At 38.6% G+C, this 24,558-nt stretch overlaps 1 protein-coding gene across 2 annotated transcripts in view; it reads left to right on the top strand.

Annotated features, from left to right (window-relative positions):
- Nucleotides 1-2,920: 2,920 nt before the first annotated feature.
- The window catches only part of LOC128643724 (transmembrane protein 45B-like), a 62,344-nt gene continuing 40,706 nt past the window's right edge, over nucleotides 2,921-24,558 (top strand). The window contains exons 1-2 of one of the 2 annotated variants that reach the window (XM_053696552.1): nucleotides 2,921-2,947; nucleotides 17,405-17,600. In XM_053696552.1, the coding sequence (XP_053552527.1) occupies nucleotides 17,417-17,600 (184 nt within the window). In that variant the 5' untranslated portion in view covers nucleotides 2,921-2,947; nucleotides 17,405-17,416. Of the gene's footprint in view, nucleotides 2,948-3,623; nucleotides 3,716-17,404; nucleotides 17,601-24,558 lie in introns of those variants that run through there. The other variant, XM_053696551.1, reaches the window with a different exon arrangement.

The raw sequence follows: 24,558 nt of genomic DNA, 5'->3' as shown, positions 1-24,558 counted from the left end.
TGCTAGAGAAAGATATTTGCGTTATTAATACCTCACTTAGACAGTTTATATGGCAAGGGAAAAGATCTAAGATATCGCTTGCCAAACTCACAGTATCAAAGGACTATGGAGGCCTAGCAGTACCAAATATTAGATTCTATAACCTTAGCTTTTTAGCACGCATAGTAACGGACTGGATCTTCACTAAGAATTACATTTTAAACAATGAACTGGAACTGAACATCTGTGAACCATATCTTCCATTAGCCATGATTCACTGCTTACCTAAGAAGCTCCCAGCAAAGATCAAGAGACTTAAAACCATATATAACCCCATCAAAACATGGTGGAAGATAACTAAAGTCCTGGCAATAACCAGTATTGCTTCAAATTATCTTCCCCTGATAGGGAACCCGCAATTTCAAGCAGGTATAAATTCCACAGTTTTTAATAGATGGCATAACAATGGCCTCGACAGGATAGTATATCTGATAGATAGCAATAGAAAATGTATTAAAACCTTTGAAGAACTGAAGAACGAATTTAATCTTCTTAATAAAGACTTCTTTGCATACCTGCAAATAAGACATTTCGCTAACGAATTAGCTAGAGAGGCGGGGTGGTCCTGGGCGCTAGGTAAACTGGAAAACTGGTTAACTATGACTAAGAATGGCTACATGTCTATTGCCCCGTGCTATCGCACACTTACTGTAAGTAAAGACGCCCCTATTCTGGATAAAATGGCAACGGCATGGTCTTCCTTAATACCTCAAACCAACATTGAAATAAAAACTCTCCAGTTATCAATTAATAAAGTGGCATTAACCACACTATCTGCTACCTGGCGGGAGGCGCATGTCAGGCTTCTTCACAGGGCTTACTTCACCCCGGAGAAAGGCCTCAGAGTGCATAACCAACAATTTAATAAATGCCCTAAATGTTCTTTTCCAGCGGCAGACCTGATACATATGTTTTGACAGTGTCCCAAAATCAGAAGATTCTGGAATAAGCTAGAATACTGGCTTAAAACTGTTTTGAAAATCGAAACACTTGCACTAACACTATATCAAATTATGCTATGTTTAAATATAGAGAATAGTTATCAGACTAATGAAAAATTAATAAATCTCTCTATCCTAACCTCTAGGTATTTGATTTGCAAAAAATGGAAAATGCGAACACTCCCTACTATTGCCGAAGTTAAGAATTATCTAAAAAAACAGTGTGTACTTGAACAAAAAGATACGAATATTGACAAGGAATCGGATATAAAGAATTTCTTCAATAAATGGGCAGCTTTCATAAAAACATTCCATGAAAGGGAAATTGATTATCTGATTTTTCCTTTTAAAAATTCAGAAATAGTTCTTCTTGGTATCTGGTAGACGGGGGGAGGAGGGGACAGTAAAAAACAAAGGAACACCTCCCTGGATTGTCTTTTTTTTTTTTCTTTCTCTCTCCTTCTCTCTCTAACCTTGCAGTATTGTTATGTGCTATATACTGTTCTGCTCTGGTATGACCTGCTCATCTGCTTAGAGGCCATTTTTGTCCTACTCTTGACTTGGACCTCGACCACTCTCCTGATTAAATACTTAGATCTAATAAAGGATCAAATTGTCACAATAGAATGATCAGAGAAAATCCAAGAACACCTTTAAAAGATACCCCCCATATAGACCTTAAAACTGTTAAGACACTAAGTGCAGACTCTAGCACAACTTTGTTATGAACCAGTAGAGAATATTAAGCTGCATAAATATATGATCTCAATGACACAGTTTATTTAGCTGTGTCTCTCCTTTTTTTTTTTTTTTTTTTTTTTCCTTTCTGTTTATGTTGTTTTGTATGTCCATTTTATATGTGACATCATGAAGGGAATGACGTCTGAGGAATTTATTTTGTAAACCTAAAAAGAAAAACCCCAGCAGAATATACAACTTAACTTAGTGAAATGTTAATAACACTGATAAATCTTTTTGATTTTATGTTATCTCTTTTTTTTTTGTTTTCTTATGAGCCCTGCGTGGCACAAGATATGTTTTTCTTTCTTTTCTCTGTTGCATGCATTGCTGGTTATAAATAAATAATAATAAAAAAAAATAAAAAATTACATGCCCTATCTGAATCATGAAAGTTTATTTTTGACTTGACTGTCCCTTTAAAATCATAATTTATTTGTATTGCTCTGCAAAATTCTGTAGTGTTTATTTTTATGTTAAAAAGAAGCAGAATTTATCAGCAGATATAAAAAACAGAATTACAATGTGCTAGGACCAGGGTATTTTAATAAGGTGCCTGTGTGTGTATACAAAATAGACAAATTGTACTTCCTCTTTTATAAGAAATGTTTGTTTTAATAAAGAATGCTGAGGTAAAAAAAAAAATAAAAAAAAATTGCATGTTCTTTCTAAATCATGAAAGATACAATATGGATTTCAATGTCACATCCTTTTAATATAGGATGGTAGATAGCAGGTTTTGTGTGTTGTCTACTTTGTAGCTAAAGGGCGTGTAGGAGTTAAACACATTGTTATATAGGGTCACTCCTTCATAAATTACCTTATGTTTCCTGAATTTCATAAATTCATTGAATTTTTATTTTTTAATTAACAATTACAAACTTTGTTCTTTTTAGTTTATAAACTAGAGGTAGAAACGCAATGAATAAATGATGAAAGCCTCTGGTTCAGTTGTTTCACTAATAAACAAATGGTAGAAACGGTTGTTTAAATTTAATGTTCTTTTTTTCTGACAATTGTTACCTTTATTTATTCATTATCAAAAAGAAAAAATATAAAATCAGTTTATTTAAATGTCTCTATCACAGACACTAGTTAGTGTATAAATTCTGTGTGTGCATGTGATGTATCTGCAGTTACACAGGAAATAATTAACACCTGTATATGAAGTACAGGATATACCTGATCTGATCTCAGAATAAGGAACATTTACCAGAGCATGAAGTCAGGTAGGACTGCTCAGGACCCAGTGAGTTTGTTACTGTAGCCATATACCTTTTTGTAATCCAGCAATGCTCCTTATTACCAAGAGGTCTGCAAGGCATTGCTATGTACCATCTTTATTACATATAGCAGGAAAAGACTAAAGCAAGTTTTATATGTTCATTTTCCAAATGTATGCAGTTTTATTTGACAATATAAAAAATAAAAATGAGTAGCATATCTCTGGATAAAATGGTAAAAAAGATTTAAAGGGACAAAGTAATTGTATAAAGAAATGCTCTAGTGAAATATACAGCATTTTATTACAGCACAAGGGCTTGGGGAACGATATGTTTACTTGGGAAACGAGTCTAAACACAATATCCTAGTGCAATTCGGATTGACTCCTGAACAGTAGTTTAATGCCATTACATGATTAAACACATAGTTACATGCATGCTTTACTGCAACAATATAATCTAACACATTACAGTATTTTATCTTTGCATTATTATGTACATGCAGCATTTTAGTACTGGTTATAGAACAGGCATTATATAATGTATCTAATCCTTTTAGGAGACTGTCAGATCACATACACTGATCTAGCAAAAGCAGGTACCAGTATTGTTACATTTCTGTAGAGGGAGAAACCTAACAGGTTACAAAGTGAACAAGCCTGTTTGTCTTTTTTTTTTTCAAAATCACCTGTGCAAAGGTTATTAGACACCAGCATACAGAGCACTTGTTAGACTTCACTCCTACATTCTGCCCAGCCACCTCACACACTACAGGTAAGCAACATGCACATTCAATTAATAATAATGCAGCACATCTCAAACAACACTTTTTTTTTATTTTTTACTGGTTCAAACATTTTAGTTTAGTGCTCTGCTGTATAGCAAGAAGCAAGTTATGGGGTTTTAGTGTAGATTTTGAAATAAGAAATCAAGTGGCTAACAGGCAATCAAAGGGTTATTAGTTTTTTTTTTTATTATGCTCTTTTATTTGACAATCGAACAAAAACACACTTTATTGTTAATTGTAAAGAAAATATTTTATACGTTGTAGTTGATAATGGAGAGTTGGACACAATGTATTTGTTTGATGCTTAAACTAAAGCTTTAACTCGTTTGCTGTTAATTAGGATTATGGTGCCCTCAACAAAACGTTTTCTACTTTAGAAATATTTTCTTATTTATAGTATTTATCAGCAAGTTGTTGTTTTACTCAGCATAGGTTGTAGCTGGATGGCAGCTATTTTTAAAAGCATTTAATGTGTTGTAGCCCACGTTGTTAGCCAAATGGTTAAACCTTGTTTATATATATATATATATATATATATATATATATATATATTAAAGAAATTTAAGTAAAATTAATTTCTTGTAGTTTTCAGATGTTACTTGTAGATTAAAACAATGTGTATACTGAATTATATGTATTCAATAACTTGCCATTGATATTTTATTTATCTCCTACACATTCCCCACCCAATAATTTGTTACTGAAATTAAATGTAACATAGCAAAGTGTATAGTGGTGTAATAAAATTAGAGGTCTGAACAGATAAAGAAGGTGCTTAATTACACACACCACAGAGATCTCCTGAGCTCAGCCTTGGGTGAGGATTACACGTCTCAGAAGATTTGATGGTTTCCCATGTCGTGTGAAACCTTTTTACCTTGAAAATACCAGGGAGGGAGTAGCACCTGTATATTGTGAGTAACCACACGGCTGAGCATCTGTAGGTGACAACAGGTGGAAGCATTCCCAGGAGGGGCAGCTCTAATGCTGATAGTTCTTTTTGCACAGCCTGTGGCTAAACTATGTATTATTTATCAGGATTGGCTGATTTTGCAAGGAATTTGGTGTGTGTTCTTTAATTAAAAGACCAGTAAATACAGGAGATTTGCATAATGAACAAACACATATTAACAAGACAATGCAATAGAACATAGCCTGAACTTCAAATAAGTAGTAGATCTTTTTCTGTCAAATTTAACCCTTTCCTGTTGGGGTGAAAGTGTCTACATTGGAACAACTGTTCCGATACAAACAATTTGAAATCTCGCGATCGTGCACGCGATCACGAGATTTCAATGATGGGATTGCATCAGGGGGGCATCTCTATGATGCTAGGCTCGCCCCCCAGACCGCGATCCCATCAGGGAAGCGCCAGTGGCTTCAGAAAATCCAAGCCGTTAGGACGTTGTATTTCATCCATCAGCGTTAAAGCCCAGAAAAGTTCGGATGGAATACAACGTAGTAACGGCGTTAAAGGGTTAAAAAGTTATGTCTATTTACACTCCTGCATCGTGTGACAGCCATCAGCCAAACACAAATGCATATACTTATATTCTGTAAACTCTTGCACATGCTCAGTTTGCCTATAGGTATATTCTGTGAATTCTTGCACATGCTCAGTAGGAGCTGGTGATTCATAAAGTGTAAATATAAAAAGACCGTGCACATTTTGTTAATGGAAGTAAATTGGAAAGTTGTTTAAAATTGCTGCTCTATATGGATCATGAGAGTTTAATTTTGACTTTAGTGTCCCTTTAACATGTAAGTTAAAATGAAAAGGGCAGTAAGTCCTTGTAATTATATACAATATTTTTCTCTGCAGTTGTGCAATAAATTAACATATTAGGCGAGAGTGGAATTTTTTGGAATGAATTAACACCTTTTTTGCCAAACTCCACGCACCTCTTTGCATTATTTGGGGGCTCCATTCCAGACTAGATATGTGCATTTGGATACTTTGTTAGTATCTGATTGTGGAAGAAGGCGGTTGCTCGCGGCATTCAGCTGTTTTCAGAGACAGATTTCTCCTTGTGAAAGTACAACACACTAACTAAGATCTAGCATGCTGCACTTCCACAAGTATAAATCCGGCTTGGAAAAGAGCTGAACTGTGCGAGCGGCCGCCTTCTTCTGCACTCGGATCTAACAAAGTATTTTAATTTACATATCTAATCCAGACACAGCTTGCCACAGCCATTATGTTAGCAAAACATGCTTTGTTTTGCAATTCTTATCTTAACGCTGCTGTAGCCAATCAGGGACAGGTATGGGTCAGGTCTGTGAAGCCTGATGTGCACTTTCAATTCCATCTCACTGGTTGGGCAGGGCATTATTCACCTAAAGTGGCTCATGATAGATGGTGCATGGTGCTGTAAAACGTGCTGTGTTTGAGCCTCAGTCTGACTTGTTTCTGTTGCCTTCCGTGTACTGTGCCACAGTGGCAGACCTTCCCTTATACTACTGCTAATGTCAGAAACTTGCAAGATAAAAACTCAAACCTGTGACTCTGTATTTGACCACTGTGAAAAATAAAACCGGGTTTTAGAGGGAACCGGGTGAGACTATTTTTTATGCACTAAACTGGGACTTTCCCGGTTTCTGGAATGTATGGTATATAAGTATACCATTGTTCCAAACACTACTGCTGTATAGTCCTGAAGACCCGTGCTCACTCCCATACCTCCCAACATTTCAAAAGTCAAAAGAGGGACATACCCCCCCCCCCCCCGCGGCAAAAAAATTGAAATGTGGTGGGCGGGGCTTAAAAAATCATAAGATTAAAGTAATATAAATAAAATTCTAAATAAAGTCATATATTTTAATACACTTAGGCAGCAAATCAAACACAAGCTCAAACCACTATTTAATTAGCCTTTGCAAAGACATTGCTAAATATTTTTATCTTAATTGGACATTTAATAATAAATTCTTTTAAAACTGCTCTCTGCATTCCCCATTATTATTCTAGATTCTGGCCTTTAAAGTCAGCAAAAATGCACAGTAGCACACTACATAGCATACACTTACACATGCAGATATACACACACACACACACTACATAGCATACACTTATACATGCAGATACACACACACACACACACACACACACACACACACACTACATAGCATACACTTATACATGCAGATACACACACACTACATAGTATACACTTATACATGCAGATACACACACACATTACATAGCATACACTTATACATACAGACACTACATAGTATACACTTATACATGCAGACACACACTACATAGCATACACTTATACATGCAGATACACAATTATACATGCAGATACACATACACAAACTACATAGCTTACATTTATACATTCAGACACACACTACATAGCATACACTTATACATGCAGATACACACTTATACATGCAGATACACATACACATACTACATAGCTTACATTTATACATTCAGACACACACACACACACACTACATAGCATAAACTTATATATACACACACACACACACACACACACACACACACACACACACACACAGTTATGGATACAGATAGACACACACAATACATCATATATGGGTATCTGTAATTCATTGTATGGGGTCCTGGGGTTGGCAAGCACATTAGCTGGCAGTCTGCGGCTGCCACTGTTCGTTACCCTGGTATTAGCACTGCTCATTGTATAAAACTGAAGGCATGCTAGTATTATCACCAGGGGTTAGACATCATCACTACCAGAGGTAGGTTAGAGAGGTCACCATTACCCGTGGTCAGAGTGTATGCAGCCTTCTTACTCCTGCTTATCCCACACACCATTCCTTTTCCACAGGGAATCTAACAGGTATCTAACCCTGTGAGAGCAAAGCCAGCTGCTTCTGAGTATGGGCCCAATAGAATAAAAAAAAACATTTTTTTTTTAAATGCATGGGGCAAATCGGGACAGGGGGGGGGGCAGACCCCTAAAATCGGGACTGTCCCGCGAAAATTGGGATAGTTGGGGGATATGCACTCCTGAGCCAACCTCAGCATTCTCTCATGAAAAGGAGCTAAGTTTTAACAAAGGAGAGGCAAAGTTGACAATAAAACTGAAATGGATTACTTTTTAATTTGCTTGCTCTGTGTGAATCATGAAAAAATCATTTAGATTTTCATGTCCCTTCTAATTATTATTTATTATTATGGGGCATTATGGTAACAAAAAATCTTGTGAGCATTTGCAAAATGCGTCAGTTTCATATTGAGAGACTGCCTTGTCTAACACACCTGTATTACACCTGTGGACAACAATAAAGAATGAAATACTTTCTCCAACTGACAAGTGTTTTGTTTTGTCTAGTACACCTTGTAAAAAAACGAACTAGTAAATGAATAAACTGCTCTCTCTACTGTTCCAGAAGATGATTAGTGCTGGCAATAAATGGATACACATGTATGCTTCTTGTGATTGGATTTCCAGGAGTTGTATCTTCATCTGAACTGGCACAGGAGCGAACTAGATTTCTGCCTTAGCAAGGGTTAAACACTTTTGTAACTAATAATCTGCTTTAATGATATAATAGTGTACAATATTTATAAGATTAGAGGTGAAACCTAAATAAGGATTACAAAAAATCAGCTTTATTATTCTTAAATGACAGTAAACTTCAGCATTAAAGGGACAGTCTACACCAGAATTTTTATTGTTTTAAAAGATAGATGATCCCTTTATTACCCATTCCCTAGTTTTGCATAACCAACACAGTTATAGTAATATACTTTTTACCTCTGTAATTACCTTGTATCTAAGCATCTTCTGACAGTCCCCTGATCACATGACTTTTTATTTATCATCTACTGACTTGCATTTAAGTACTATGTTGTGCTAAATTTTAACATTGTGCTCACGCCCGTGAAGTTATTTATCTATATGGCCCACATGAACTAGCAGTCTCCTGTTGTGAAAAGCTAATAAAAAAGCATGTGATAAGAGACTGTCTGTAGTGGCTTAGAAACAGGCAGACATTTCTAGGTTTAAATGTTATAAAGTATATTAATCTAACAATGTTGGTTGTGCAAAGCTCTGGGATGGGTAGTAAAGGGGTTATCTATCGTTTTAAACAATAACAATTTTGGTGTTGACTGCTTTACTGCTTGCGTATTTTGTATACAAACAAGTACAAAGTATTTTAGAATGTATTCTTAAATGACCAAAGCTGCCACCCAGCTGGTATATAAAGGGCTTTGCTAGTATTTTTATTTGAAATAATTTTTATTGTCATGGATCACATCAAATACAACATAATAAAACAGTGTGCTGGGTTACAATGTCCTAGTATTCTTAAAACAATTAAAGTTTTCAGCACCCTGTTTATATAATTTTCATCAATTTTTCTCCCCCCTTCCCCTCTGCCTTCCCTAACTCCATCTCCACCCCCTCCCCCTTCTTATCCCATTTCCCTAAACCTAAACTTCATAACTGTATACAAAGAAAAACCTTTAACTTTAAACTTTTCCCGTCGAGCAGTGACAATGTTGTAGATTTCTTTAGAACGCTATATCTATATTTAAGAAAGTTCCTATTCTCTCCAATTTAATTGCCCTAAAAAAGCCTTATTGGTTACGTAGTGTTGATCTGTATGTACCTACATATTTCTGTTTATTTAAAATCCAGTGTATCCACATGTTTTGGAATCTCTCAGATGTCCCTTGTATCCATGCAGCTGATTCTAGCATATTATAAACATCTTCAATTTTGATCAGTACCTCACCCCATTCTGGAGCCCCCACTTTCCATTTTCTAGCTATACATATTCTGGTTGCGGTACATATAATATTAACCCATCTATTAGTAATTGAGTTCAGTGACTCCTGGGGGATATGTAGTAAGGCCTGTGAGGCTGATAATGTAAAGGAGTCGTCTAGAATCACCTTAAATAGTTGAGAAAGCTTGTCCCATGTAGGTTGTATCTTTGGACACTCCCACCACATGTGAAAATAGGTCCCTATCCCTTTACATCCCCGATAACATAATCTACTACCCTGTGTGGTGTAGTGTGAGGATTTCAGTGGTGTAAGGTACCATCTATATGAGGTTTTTATTGAGTTTTCGATAAGGTCTGCCCCTATTAAGCTTCTCCTTATTGAAGAGAATATCTGGCTCCAATCTTCTCTATCATAGGTTATAGCTAAATCTTGTTCCCATTTGTCATAAATTACCAATTTTGCTGAACTATTTGCTTCTTGAATGGCTAAGTATAAGCGTGTAATCATTTTTTTATTTCTACCGGGTGTCATTATCATTTGTTCCAGAGCAGTTTTTGGGCAGGCTGGGATGCTGCCTAGTCTATATGTATTTATAGCATGGGAAATTTGGAGATATAAAAACCAGTGCAATGTATTTGGGTGTATTTTATCTCTTAATTGTGTAAATGTCAACAACTTCCCATTGTCTAGGAAATCAGCTACCCTATAGAGGCCTTTATTTCCCCACTTATCTATTTGTTTTTGAAATTCTTTTGGGAGTAGTGTACTTAGAGGTATTATAATAGTGTGTGGCGAGAGTAATTTCATTGTATGTGTTAGTGACCTCCACATAAGCTTAGAATCTTCTGTAGTTTTTAGTTTAATTATCCTCTGGTCTTTTAGATCTGAGGGTTTCCATAATATATCTCCCGGAGTGCTTAGTCTTCCAATATCTGCTTCAATACCTGGCCATGTCATCCCCTGGCAATCTTTACATAAAAGAGCATTTTGTGCCAGTCTGGCAGCATGATAATAATCTCTAAGATTAGGGACTCCTACACCTCCCAATAGCTTGTGTTGTTTTAAAATATGAGCAGCTATTCTAGCTGTTTTATGTCCTCTTATAAATTTAATAATTTCAGATTGTAGTTCTTCAAGCTCTTTTATTGGGATTTTAATAGGTAAAGCTCTAAATAGATATAACAGTCTTGGTAGGACATTCATTTTAATGGCCGAGAATCTGCCATACCAAGAAAAGTTCCCTTTCTTCCATTTCAATATATCTCTTCTTATAGTTTTGTAAATTGGGATGTAGTTTGCTTTATACAATGTTTCTATGGTGTCTGCGATTTGTATTCCTAGATATTTTAGGGAATGATAAACCCATTTAAAATCAAAGTTCGCTTCTATCAACTTTTGTGTGTGTGTTGGTAATGATAGAGGGAGTGCTTCGCATTTATCCAAATTTATTTTGAAACCTGAAACATTGGAAAAATCTTCTAATAATTTGTACAAATTAGGGAGGGAAAGCATTGGTTTTGTAATTGTAAGCAAGATATCGTCTGCAAATAAAGTTAGTGTTTGTTCCCCTTTATTTAATTTAACCCCATGGATATCCTTAGAGTTACGAATACAAGACGCCAAAGGTTCTATGCACAACGCAAATAAAAGTGGAGATAACGGACATCCCTGACGAGTTCCATTCAGTATATTGATAGGTCGAGACTGATATCACGCTGCCCTAATTGTTGCTACTGGATTTGTGTATATATTTTTGATTGCCCCCCTAAATTTACTACCAAATCCCATATATTCGAGAACTGCCATCATATATTGCCAATCTACTCTGTCAAACGCCTTCTCCGTATCCAGAGAAAGGAGCAGAGAAGGCGTTTCTGTTACCTTCAGATATTCTATCAGCGTCACTATGCGTCTTACATTATCAGGGGCCTCCCTTTTGCTAGTATTTTTAAAGGGAAAGTAAAGTCCAAATTAAAGGGACATTAAACCTCTTAATTTTCTTTCATGATTCAGATAGAGAAAACAATTTTAAACTCTCTAATTTATTTTTCTTATTTGCTTCATTCTTTAGATATCCTGTGTTGAAGAAATAGCAATGCACATGGGTGAGCCAATCACACGAGGCATCTATGTGCAACCACCAATTAGCAGCTACTGAGCCTATCTAGATATGCTTTTCAGCAAAACATATCAAGAGAATGAAGCACATTAGATAACAGAAGTAAATTGGAAAGTTGTTTAATTTTAATTGCATGCTCGTTCTATATCATAAAAGAAACACTTTAGGTTTCATGTCCCTTTAAACTTTCATGATTCAGATAGAGCATGCAATTTTAAACAACTTTCCAATTTACTTCTGATCAAACTTGCTTTGTTTTCCTGGTATTTTTTATTGAATAGTAAAAAAAGGTAGGCTCATAAGTGCACGTGTCTTTAGTACTCTATGGCAGCAGTGTTTTACACAGCTACAAATAATGTAGCCTACCTAAGTATGCTGTCAAGAAAAAGTTGAGAGAGAGAGGTAAAATAAGTTAATTAGAAGTTGTTGTTGTTGTTTAAACTGTATGTCCTGTTTTAATTATGAAAGTTTAATTTTGACTTGTATGTCCCATTTAGTGTCATGTACAGTTAAAGGGACATTCCAACAAAGGATACCAAGAGAATGAAGCACATTAGATAATAGAAGTTAACTGGAAAATTGTTTAAAACTGTTTGCTCTATTTAAATCATGAAAGAAAGTTTCTGGGTTTCAAGTCCCTTTGAAGTGTATGTGTCCTCTATTGGCCAATAAAGGCTTCACCTATAAATTATGTTTATTTTTTCACCAAAGTATCTGTGCTCTCCTGCAGTCCAGCAGTTCTCTGCAAAATGGCTCATCCTATGAGACCATTGGTTTTTTTTTTTTTTTTTTTTTTTTTTTTTTAATGATCATGTCCTGATTATTATCTCATCCCAAAAATTATAGTGAATAAGGAGGGGGCTCTGTGTAAAGAAGAAGGGGTGAGAGGATAAGGAGGGGGCTGTGTGTAAAGAAGGGGTGAGAGGATAAAGAGGCAGCTGTGTGTAAAGAAGAAGGGGTGAGAGGATAAGGAGGAGGCTTTGTGTAAAGAAGAAGGGGTGAGAGGATAAGGAGGGGGCTGTGTGTAAAGAAGAAGGGATGAGAGGATAAGGAGGGGGCTGTGTGTAAAGAAGAAGGGATGAGAGGATAAGGAGGAGGCTGTGTGTAAAGAAGAAGGGATGAGAGGATAAGGAGGGGGCTGTATGTAAATAAGGGGTGGGAGGATAAAGAGGAGGCTGTGTGTAAAGAAGAAGGGATGAGAGGATAAAGAGGAGGCTGTGTGTAAAGAAGAAGGGGTAAGAGGATAAGGAGGAGGCTGTGTGTAAAGAAGAAGGGGTGAGAGGATAAGGAGGGGGCTGAGTGTAAAGAAGAAGGGGTGAGAGGATAAGGAGGCGACTGTGTGTAAAGAAGAAGGGATGAGAGGATAAGGAGGAGGCTGTGTGTAAAGAAGAAGGGATGAGAGGATAAGGAGGGGGCTGTATGTAAATAAGGGGTGAGAGGATAAAGAGGAGGCTGTGTGTAAAGAAGAAGGGATGAGAGGATAAAGAGGAGGCTGTGTGTAAAGAAGAAGGGGTAAGAGGATAAGGAGGAGGCTGTGTGTAAAGAAGAAGGGGTGAGAGGATAAGGAGGAGGCTGTGTGTAAAGAAGAAGGGGTGAGAGGATAAAGAGGAGGCTGTGTGTAAAGAAGAAGGGGTGAGAGGATAAAGAGGAGGCTGTGTGTAAAGAAGAAGGTGTGAGAGGATAAGGAGGGGGCTGTGTGTAAAGAAGGGGTGAGAGGATAAGGAGGGGGCTGTGTGTAAAGAAGAAGGTGTGAGAGGATAAGGAGGGAGCTGTGTGTAAAGAAGAAGGGGTGGGAGGATAAGGAGGGGGCTTTGTGTAAAGAAGAAGGTGTGAGAGGATAAGGAGGGAGCTGTGTGTAAAGAAGAAGGTGTGAGAGGATAAGGAGGGGGCTTTGTGTAAAGAAGGGGTGAGAGGATAAAGAGGAGGCTGTGTGTAAAGAAGAAGGTGTGAGAGGATAAGGAGGAGGCTGTGTGTAAAGAAGAAGGTGTGAGAGGATAAGGAGGGGGCTTTGTGTAAAGAAGGGGTGAGAGGATAAAGAGGAGGCTGTGTGTAAAGAAGAAGGTGTGAGAGGATAAGGAGGGAGCTTTGTGTAAAGAAGGGGTGAGAGGATAAGGAGGAGGCTGTGTGTAAAGAAGGGGTGAGAGGATAAGGAGGAGGCTGTGTGTAAAGAAGGGGTGAGAGGATAAGGAGGAGGCTGTGTGTAAAGAAGGGGTGAGAGGATAAGGAGGAGGCTGTGTGTAAAGAAGGGATGAGAGGATAAGGAGGGGGCTGTGTGTAAAGAAGGGGTGAGAGGATAAGGAGGAGGCTGTGTGTAAAGAAGAAGGGGTGAGAGGATAAGGAGGGGGCTGTGTGTAAAGAAGGGGTGAGAGGATAAGGAGGAGGCTGTGTGTAAAGAAGAAGGGGTGAGAGGATAAAGAGGCGGCTGTGTGTAAAGAAGAAGGGGTGAAAGGATAAAGAGGCAGCTGTGTGTAAAGAAGAAGGGATGAGAGGATAAGGAGGCGGCTGTGTGTAAAAAAGAAGGGGTGAGAGGATAAGGAGGGGGCTGTGTGTAAAGAAGAAGGGGTGAGAGGATAAGAAGGGGGCTGTGTGTAAAGAAGAAGGGGTGAGAGGATAAAGAGGCAGCTGTGTGTAAAGAAGAAGGGGTGAGAGGATAAGGAGGAGGCTGTGTGTAAAGAAGAAGGGGTGAGAGGATAAGGAGGGGGCTGAGTGTAAAGAAGAAGGGGTGAGAGGATAAGGAGGCGACTGTGTAATGAAGAAGGGGTGAGAGGATAAAGAGGTGGCTGTGTGTAAAGAAGAAGGGATGAGAGGATAAGGAGGAGGCTGTGTGTAAAGAAGAAGGGATGAGAGGATAAGGAGGAGGCTGTGTGTAAAGAAGAAGGGATGAGAGGATAAGGAGGGGGCTGTGTGTAAAGAAGAAGGGGTGAGAGGATAAAGAGGAGGCTGTGTGTAAAGAAGGGGTGAGAGGATAAGGAGGAGGCTGTGTGTAAATAAGGGGTGAGAGGATAAGGAGTGGGCTGTGTGTAAAGAAGAAGGGATGAGAGGATAAAGAGGAGGCTGTGTGTAAAGAAGAAGGGGTGAGAGGATAAGGAGGCTGTGTGTAAAGAAGAAGGGGTGAGAGGATAAGGAGGAGGCTGTGTATAAAGAAGAAGGGGTGAGAGGATAAGGAGGCGGCTGTGTGTAAAGAAGAAGGGATGAGAGGATAAAGAGGAGGCTGTGTGTAAAGAAGAAGGGGTGAGAGGATAAGGAGGCTGTGTATAAAGAAGAAGGGGTGAGAGGATAAGGAGGGGGCTGTGTGTAAAGAAGAAGGGGTGAGAGGATAAGGAGGGGGCTGTGTGTAATAAAGAAGGGGTGAGAGGATAAAGAGGTAGCTGTGTGTAAAGAAGAAGGGGTGAGAGGATAAAGAGGAGGCTGTGTGTAAAGAAGGGGTGAGAGGATAAGGAGGAGGCTGTGTGTAAAGAAGAAGGGGTGAGAGGATAAAGAGGAGGCTGTGTGTAAAGAAGGGATGAGAGATAAGGAGGGGGCTGTGTGTAAAGAAGGGGTGAGAGGATAAGGAGGGGGCTGTGTGTAAAGAAGAAGGTGTGAGAGGATAAGGAGGGAGCTGTGTGTAAAGAAGAAGGTGTGAGAGGATAAGGAGGGGGCTTTGTGTAAAGAAGGGGTGAGAGGATAAAGAGGAGGCTGTGTGTAAAGAAGAAGGTGTGAGATGATAAGGAGGGAGCTTTGTGTAAAGAAGGGTTGAGAGGATAAGGAGGAGGCTGTGTGTAAAGAAGGGGTGAGAGGATAAGGAGGAGGCTGTGTGTAAAGAAGGGATGAGAGGATAAGGAGGGGGCTGTGTGTAAAGAAGGGGTGAGAGGATAAGGAGGAGGCTGTGTGTAAAGAAGAAGGGGTGAGAGGATAAAGAGGAGGCTGTGTGTAAAGAAGAAGGGGTGAGAGGATAAGGAGGAGGCTGTGTGTAAAGAAGAAGGGGTGAGAGGATAAAGAGGCGGCTGTGTGTAAAGAACAAGGGGTGAGAGGATAAGGAGGGGTCTGTGTGTAAACAAGAAGGGGTGAGAGGATAAGGAGGATGCTGTGTGTAAAGAAGAAGGGGTGAGAGGATAAGGAGGAGGCTGTGTGTAAAGAAGAAGGGGTGAGAGGATAAGGAGGAGGCTGTGTGTAAAGAAGAAGGGGTGAGAGGATAAAGAGGAGGCTGTGTGTAAAGAAGAAGGGGTGAGAGGATAAGGAGGAGGCTGTGTGTAAAGAAGGAGTGAGAGGATAAAGAGGAGGCTGTGTGTAAAGAAGAAGGTGTGAGAGGATAAGGAGAGAGCTGTGTGTAAAGAAGAAGGGGTGAGAGGATAAGGAGTGGGCTGTGTGTAAAGAAGAAGGAGTGAGAGGATAAAGAGGAGGGTGTGTGTAAAGAAGAAGGCGTGAGAGGATAAGGAGGTGGCTGTGTGTAAAGAAGAAGGGGTGAGAGGATAAGGAGGCGGCTGTGTGTAAAGAAGGACGGGTGAGAGGATAAGGAGGCGGCTGTGTGTAAAGAAGGACGGGTGAGAGGATAAGGAAGCGGCTGTGTGTAAAGAAGAAGGGGTGGGAGGATAAGGAGGAGGCTGTGTATAACAGTCAGCGGGTGAGGAAGGTGCTGTGTGTGAGGTAGACCATTTTTTATAAGAGGGTGTGAAACAGACTGTGAACAAAAGGGATGAAGAGGAAGCTGATTAAGAGGGTGAGGAAGGTGGTGGATATCAGGGAGATAGGAAGAGAGGTTGAGGAGGAGGCTGTGTTTGAGGAGGGAAGGCTAAAGGGATGACAGAAGCTGGTGTGTGAAGGTTTGTTGAATTTAGAGGGTGAGCTGGATGTGAGGGAAAAGTTGCTGAGAATATAAGTTAAAGTGAGTGAGAGGTAAAGAAACATGTGGGGGCAAATGGAGGTGAGTGTTTGAGGCGATTATGTGTAATGTAGGTAGATATGAAATGGTTGCATATGAGAGAGGAAATAGGAGGTGATCAGGGACTTATGCACCATCTAAGCTCACACTTCCATACATATTATACTATATATCATAGGTCACGTGATGTCACCAGTAATGCCTGTAATATCATCAATGATGTCATGTGTGATGTAATCAGTGATGTCATTGATAATATCATGCAAATCTTTCAAGGAGAAGTGGGGAAGATTAAGTTAGGAATTTCATTGCTTTTAAATGTTTGGTAAAAAACTTAAACTAAAACTATATAAATATATGTATGTCACCATCCAGCAACCAGCTCTTTTAGCCCAATTGTGCTTTTTTCACAGACGATAACTTTCCTGAAGTATACCAGTCTGATTCTGGCTTGAATAGACAACCCTGTTCCAAAATCCCAGGCAATTGTCCTCTGATCTAGAGACATGTCAATCCCAAAAATATACATTTCTGCCTCAAGACTTCATCAGTGAGCTGCAGCCAATAGACCTAAAAGAGGGTTTTCCTGGGGTAATTTGCCATAGAACAAATTACTTAGGCCCTGCCCATTACCTGGTTCAGCACTTTGTTGTACATATATACAGATTTATTTATAACCTTCACATGAGGGTTTTTATGTAGTTTATTACTTGACCTGATCTATCCACCAGGGGATAACAAGTAATATTTATCTGTGATTGTGAAATGAATCTGCATTACTTGTCAGCCAGTCATTGTCTTGTGGCTCCTGTTGGCATCTGTTTTGGGGAGGGAACAGGTGAATCTGTATTTAGGCGATAGCTGGCACAAACTGAGCTACTGATAAAATGTGACACTCTGCAGTCACCAAGCTGGCAGAGGTGATAATGATGTGTTTCTCTGATGCCTCTTTATTTGTGTTCCAGGGGACGAATTAAATGGCTAATTTCAAGGGGCATGCTCTTCCCGGCAGCTTCTTCCTTCTGTTTGGCTTATGGTGGTCAGTGAAATACCCTCTGAGATACCTGAACAACAAGGTTAAGGGAAACTGTCGATCCAACAGGTGTTACCAGCGACTGGATCTTATTGAGGGGATTCTAAAGGCTTTATTTGCACTAGTGGGTAAGATCTACATAATAAATAACTACATTGTACAGGTTTGAAGGATAATTCTGGTTGACAGGGTTGGGGTATAGACAGCTGCCTAGGGGTGCATTCTCTGAGGGCTATGTTACTGGTCAGGCAGAAAACAAAGCTTTGCAATTCACCTTCAGTTGTGTTCTGTACACTTGGTTGCCCAGTACATCCAGTAATAAACTGTACAGGGGAATGTAAAATGTATTTAAAGAGACACAACAGTAAAACATTCAGTCATATTTTAAAAAACGGCAAACAATGTGTTGTCTTGCAAAAATGAGAACTTAGAAATTCTCAGTGTAGCCCTTGCCCTCAGGGAGACTTCAGAGCTGACATGTTGGCAACTTAAGTTGCAGTCTGCCTCTTCTGAGCATGGGCAAATCTGACTCCCTAATTATTTAGTATTCACTTAAAGGGACAGTCAACACCAGAATTTTTGTTGTTTAAAAAGATAGATAATCCCTTTATTACCCATTCCCCAGTTTTGCAAAACCAACACTGTTTTATATTAATACATTTTTTACTTCTGTGACTTACTTGTATCTAAGCATCTTCTGACCGCCCCTAATCACATGACTTTTAGTTATTATCTATTGACTTGCATTTTAGCCAATTAGTGCAGTGTCTGCCACTAGCCACGGGCGTGATCACAATGCTATCTATATGGCCTACATGAGCTTGCTCTCCCCTCCTGTGAAAAGTAAATAAAATAGAGGCGGCCTTCAAGGGCTTAGAAATTATCATATGAGCCTTCCTAGGTTTGCTTTTAACTAGAATACCAAGAGAACAAAGCAAAATTGTTGATAAAAGTAAAATGGAATGTTGTTTAAAATTACATGTCCTATTTGAAAAATGAAAGGTTTTTTTTTTTGGACTTGTCCCTTTAATAGTAATCCAGCTCATGTTACTCTAGATGTTTTATGACATGAATCTAGATAAGCCTTCCTGTAGAGACCACAGCCTCCTTGTAGGGCAGTAATGGACACTGCACAAATAGCAGTTTAAACCCTTAATGACCACAGCACTTTTCCATTTTCTGTCCTTTTGGGACCAAGGCTATTTTTACATTTTTGAGGTGTTTGTGTTTAGCTGTAACTTTCCTCTTACTCGTTTACTGTACCCACACATATTTTATATAGTTTTTCTCGCCATTAAATGTACTTTCTAAAGATACCATTATTTTCATCATATCTTATAATTTACTATAAAAAAAATGTATACAATATGAGGAAAAAATGGAAAAAAACACACTTTTTCTAACTTTGACCCCCAAAATCTGTTATACATCTACAACCACCAAAAAACACCCATGCTAAATAGTTTCTAAATTTTGTCCAGAGTTTAGAAATACCCAATGTTTACATCTTCTTTGCTTTTTTTTTTTGCAAGTTATAGGGCCATAAATACAAGTAGCACTTTGCTATTTCCAAACCACTTTTTTTTTTTAAAATTTGCGCTAGTTACATTAGAACACTGATATCTTTCAGGAATCCCTGAATATCCATTAACATGTAGATATGTTTTTTTAGAAGACAACCCAAAGTATTGATCTAGGCCCATTTTGGTATATTTCATGCCACCATTTCACCGCCAAATGAGATCAAATAAAAAAAATCGTTCTCTTTTTCACATTTTTTTTTACAAACTTTAGGTTTCTCACTGAAATTATTTACAAACAGCTTGTGCAATTATGGCATAAATGGTTGTAAATTTTAATCTGGGATCCCCTTTGTTCAGAAAAAGCAGACATATATGGCTTTGGAGTTGCTTTTTAGTAATTAGAAGGCCGCTAAATGCCATTGCGCACCACACATGTATTATGCCCAGCAGTGAAGGGGTTAATTAGGGAGCATGTAGGGAGCTTTTTGGGGTAATTTTAGCTTTATTGTAGTGTAGTAGACAACCCAAAGTATTGATCTAGGCCCATTTTGGTATATTTCATACCACCATTTCACCGCCAAATGCAATAAAATAAAAAAAAAACGTTAAATTTTTCCAAATTTTAGGTTTCTCACTGAAATAATTTACAAACAGCTTGTGTAATTATGGCACAAATGGTTGTAAATGCTTCTCTGGGATCCCCTTTGTTCAGAAATAGCAGACATATATGGCTTTGGCGTTGCTTTTTGGTATTTAGAAGGCCGCTAAATGCCGCTGCGCATCACACGTGTATTATGGCTAGCAGTGAAGGGGTTAATTAGGTAGCTTGTAGGGTTAATTTTAGCTTTAGTGTAGAGATCAGGCTCCCACCTGACACATCACCCCCCCCTGATCCCTCCCAAACAGCTCTCTTACCTCCCCCACCCCACAATTGTCCCCGCCATCTTAAGTACTGGCAGAAAGTCTGACAGTACTAAAATAAAAGGCATCCTTTTTTTCATTCTTTTTTTCCCCCTGTGCATATTTACATATGTTGCTGTGTAGGATCCCCCTTAGCCCCCAACCTCCCTGCCCCCCCCCCCCCCAACAGCTCTCTAACCTCCCCCCTCTACCTTCTTGGCAGCCATCTTGGGTACAATATTTTTTTCTCTTTTTTATTTTTTTCTGTAGTGTAGCTTCCCCACGACCAATATCCACCCCCTCCCAGATCCCTTAGATTTCTTTTTTGGGACATTTATTCCCCCCCCCCCTTCCTCCCACTTATACAGGATCATTTCTGTAGTGTAAGCGGTTCCCACCCGCTCCCTCCCCGTGCACGCGCCCGACACCCCCGTGCACGCACGCGTTTGTCTGTGCGCGCACCTGACTGTCCCGCCCCCGATCCCGCCCCCCTCTGTGTCTCAGAAACCATCGATGGCCGCCCTCCCGCCTCCCACTGCAGCTCCCACCCACCAACGAATGTGGCCATCAATGTCCGGTGTAGAGAGGGCCACAGAGTGGCTCTCTCTGCACCGGAGGGGTACAAATTGTTATTGCAGGATGCCTCGATATTGAGGCATCCTGCAATAACCGGAAAGCAGCTGGAAGCGATCAGGATCGCTTCCAGCTGCTTTTCAAACCGAGGACGTACGCCATACGTCCTCAGGCGTTAACTGTATTTTTTTTGAGGACGTATGGCGTACGTCCTCGGTCATTAAGGGGTTAAAGAAAAAAAAACAATAGGTAAAATTCCATTTAAAATGATGAATAATACATATTACAATTATTTCTAAAAGGTGTAACCCATTGCTTAGTGCTTTTGTTTTATTACAACAATGAAACAGACTGTTTCATATCCCTGTATAGATGATTGTGGAATTAGAAGGAAATGCCTGTTTGTACACAATTGAGACTCTCTGGAAGACCTTTCACAGCATCAAGATAAGGGCATGTCTGCACAATCATGAAAACATAAAGTGGTTTATTTTAAACAAATAATATCCATTTTTAACAAAACATATAATACATTAAAATAAATATTTTAGATGCAACAAAAAAAAATGCTAATGTAGTGGTGACATCTGTTTTTAATAAAGGGATATGAACCAGTACTCCTTTAGTAAAAACAAATGTTACATCAAACATAAAAAGAAAATAATTGTGTAAAAAAAACAAGTAGACAAAATGATGAGAGAAGACCTCTTTTGAACTCGCATTCTGCCTCTTCTGAGCATGGGCAAAACAGATTTACTGCCTCTCTAGCATTATCTGAATAGTAAACAGGCTCAAGCTACTCTAGAAGTTTTATGACATCAGGCGAGATATGCCTTTCTGTTGAGACCTCAGCCTTCTTGTAGGACTATGACAGAAAGTAATTTACACTGCACAAATGAAGCTGAAAAAGAAAGAAAGAGAAAATGTAAAATCCTTCAAAAAGATGAATAATACATAGTGTAATGCTTTCTGTTAAAGGGACAGTCTACAATAGAATTGTTATTGTTTTAAAAGATAGATAATCCCTTTATTACCCATTCCCCAGTTTTGCATAACCAACACAGTTTTATTAATACACTTTTGACTTCTGTGATTACCTTGTATCTAAGAACCTTCTGACAGCCCCCTGATCACATGACTGTGAATATTTGTTATCTATTGACTTGCATTTAGCATTGTGTTGTGCTAACTCTTAAATAACTTTCTGTGCCTGAACAAAGTGTTATCTATATGGCCCATGTGTACTTTCAGTCTCTGCCGGCTAGATTACAAGTCTTGCGTTAGCCTTAAAAAGCAGAGTTGAGAGGTCCCAATGCTGCTTTTTAACGCCCGCTGGTATTACAAGTCTGGCAGGTACAGGTGTACCGCTCACTTTTCTTCCGCGACTCGAGCTTACCGCAAATCCCCTTACGTCAATTGCGTATCCTATTTTTTTTTAATGGGATTTGCCTAACGCTGGTATTACGAGTCTTGGAAGAAGTGAGCGGTAGACCCTCTCCTGTCAAGACTTCTACCGCATTTAAAAGTCAGTAGTTAAGAGTTTTATGGGCTAACGGCGTAACATAAAACTCTTAACTAAAGTGCTAAAAAGTACACTAACACCCATAAACTACCTATTAACCCCAAAACCAAGCCCCCCCCCCACATCGGTAACACTTAAATAAATTATTTAACCCCTAATCTTCCGACCGGACATCGCCGCCACTTTAATAAATATATTAACCCCTAAACCGCCGCACTCCCGCCTCGCAAACACTAGTTAAATTTTATTAACCCCTAATCTGCCGTCCCTAACATCGCCCACACCTATCTACATTTATTAACCCCTTATCTGCCGCCCCCAACATCGCTGCTACTATATTAAATTTATTAACCCCTAAACCTAAGTCTAACCCCCCTTAACTTAAATATAATTTAATTAAAACTAAATAAAATTACTACAATTAAATAAATTAATCCTATTTAAAACTAAATACTTACCTGTAAAATAAACCATAAGATGGCTACAATATAACTAATAGTTACATTGTAGCTAGCTTAGGGTTTATATTTATTTTACAGGCAACTTTGTATTTATTTTAACTAGGTACAATAGTTATTAAATAGTTATTAACTATTTAATAGCTACCTAGTTAAAATAAGTACAAATTTACCTGTAAAATAAATTCTAACCCATGTTACAATTACACCTAACACTACACTATAATTAAAATAATTACCTAAACTACCTACAATTAAATACAATTAAATTAAATAAATTAAAGTACGAAAAACAACACTAAATTACAGAAAATAAAAAAATAATTACAACATTTTTAAACTAATTACACCTAATCTAATCCCCCTAATAAAATAAAAAAGCCCCCCAAAATAATAAAATTCCCTACCCTATACTAAATTATAAATGGCCCTTAAAAGGGCCTTTTGCAGGGCATTGCCCCAAAGTAATCGGCTCTTTCACCTGTAAAAAAAAAATACAATACCCCCCCAACATTAAAACCCACACACCCAACCCTACTCTAAAACCTAACACTACCCCCTTGAAGATCTCCCTACCTTGAGACGTCTTCACCCAGCCGGGCACAAGTGGACCTCCAGAGGGGCAGAAGTCTTCATCCGATCTGGGCAGAAGAGGTCCTCCAAGCGGCAGAAGTCTTCATCCAGGCGGCATCTTCTATCTTCATTCATCCGGAGTGGAGCGGGTCCATCTTCAATCCAGCCGACGCGGAGCATCCTCTTCAAACGAAGAATGAAGGTTCCTTTAAATGACATCATCTAAGATGGCGTCCCTTGAATTCTGATTCGCTGATAGGATTCTATCAGCCAATCGGAAATTAAGCTAGGAAAAATCCTATTGGTGATGCAATCAGCCAATAGGATTGAGGTCGTATTCTATTGGGTGATTGGAACAGCCAATAGAATGCAAGCTCAATCCTATTGGCTGATTTGATCAGCCAATAGGATTGAACTTCAATCCTACTGGCTGATTGGATCAGCCAATAGGATTTTTCCTACCTTAATTCCGATTGGCTGATAGAATCCTATCAGCCAATCGGAATTCAAGGGACGCCATCTTGGATGACGTCATTTAAAGACGTCATTTCTTTGCTTGGACTTTGTTTGAAGAGAATGCTTCGTGGATGAAGATAAAAGATGCCACCTGGATGAAGACTTCTGCCGCTTGGAGGATCTCTTCTGCCCGGATCGGATGAAGACTTCTGCCCCTCTGGAGGTCCACTTGTGCCCGGCTGGGTGAAGACGGCTCAAGGTAGGGTGAACTTCAGGGGGTAATGTTAGTTTTTTTTAAGGGGGATTGGGTGGGTTTTAGAGTAGGGTTGGGTGTGTGTGGCGGGGTATTGTATTTTTTTAAAAGGTGAAATAGCTGATTACTTTGGGGCAATGCCCCGCAAAAGGCCCTTTTAAGGGCTATTTGTAATATAGTATAGGGTAGGGAATTTTTTTTATTTTGGGGGGCTTTTTTATTTTATTAGGTGGATTAGATTAGGTGTAATTAGTTTAAAATTCTTGTAATTCTTTTTTTTCTGTAATTTAGTGTGTTTTTTTTTCTTCATAATTTAGTTTATTTAATTCTAATTAATTGTAAGTAGTTTAGGTAACTAGTTTAATTATAGTGTAGTGTTAGGTGTAATTGTAACTTAGGTTAGGGTTTATTTTACAGGTACTTTTGTACTTATTTTAACTAGGAAGTTATTAAATAGTTAATAACTATTTAATAACTATTGTACCTAGTTAAAATAAATACAAAGTTGCCTGTAAAATAAATATAAATCCTAAGCTAGCTACAATTTAACTATTGGTTATATTGTAGCTAGCTTAGGGTTTATTTTATCGGTAAGTATTTAGTTTTAAATAGGATTAATTTATTTAATTATGGTAAATTTTATTTAGTTTAATTTAAATTATATTTAAGTTAGGGGGGGGTTAGGGTTAGGTTTAGGGGTTAATAAATGTATAATAGTGGCGGCAACGTTGGCGGCGGCAGATTAGGGGTTAATAAATTTAATATAGTTGCGGCGACGTTGGGGGGGGGGCAGATTAGGGGTTAATAAATATAATGGAGGTGTCTGTG

This window comes from Bombina bombina, unplaced genomic scaffold (assembly GCF_027579735.1).
Source record: "Bombina bombina isolate aBomBom1 unplaced genomic scaffold, aBomBom1.pri scaffold_546, whole genome shotgun sequence".
In the NCBI taxonomy this organism is placed as follows: Eukaryota; Metazoa; Chordata; class Amphibia; order Anura; family Bombinatoridae; genus Bombina; species Bombina bombina.
This window is presented reverse-complemented; position numbering and strand designations above follow the sequence as displayed.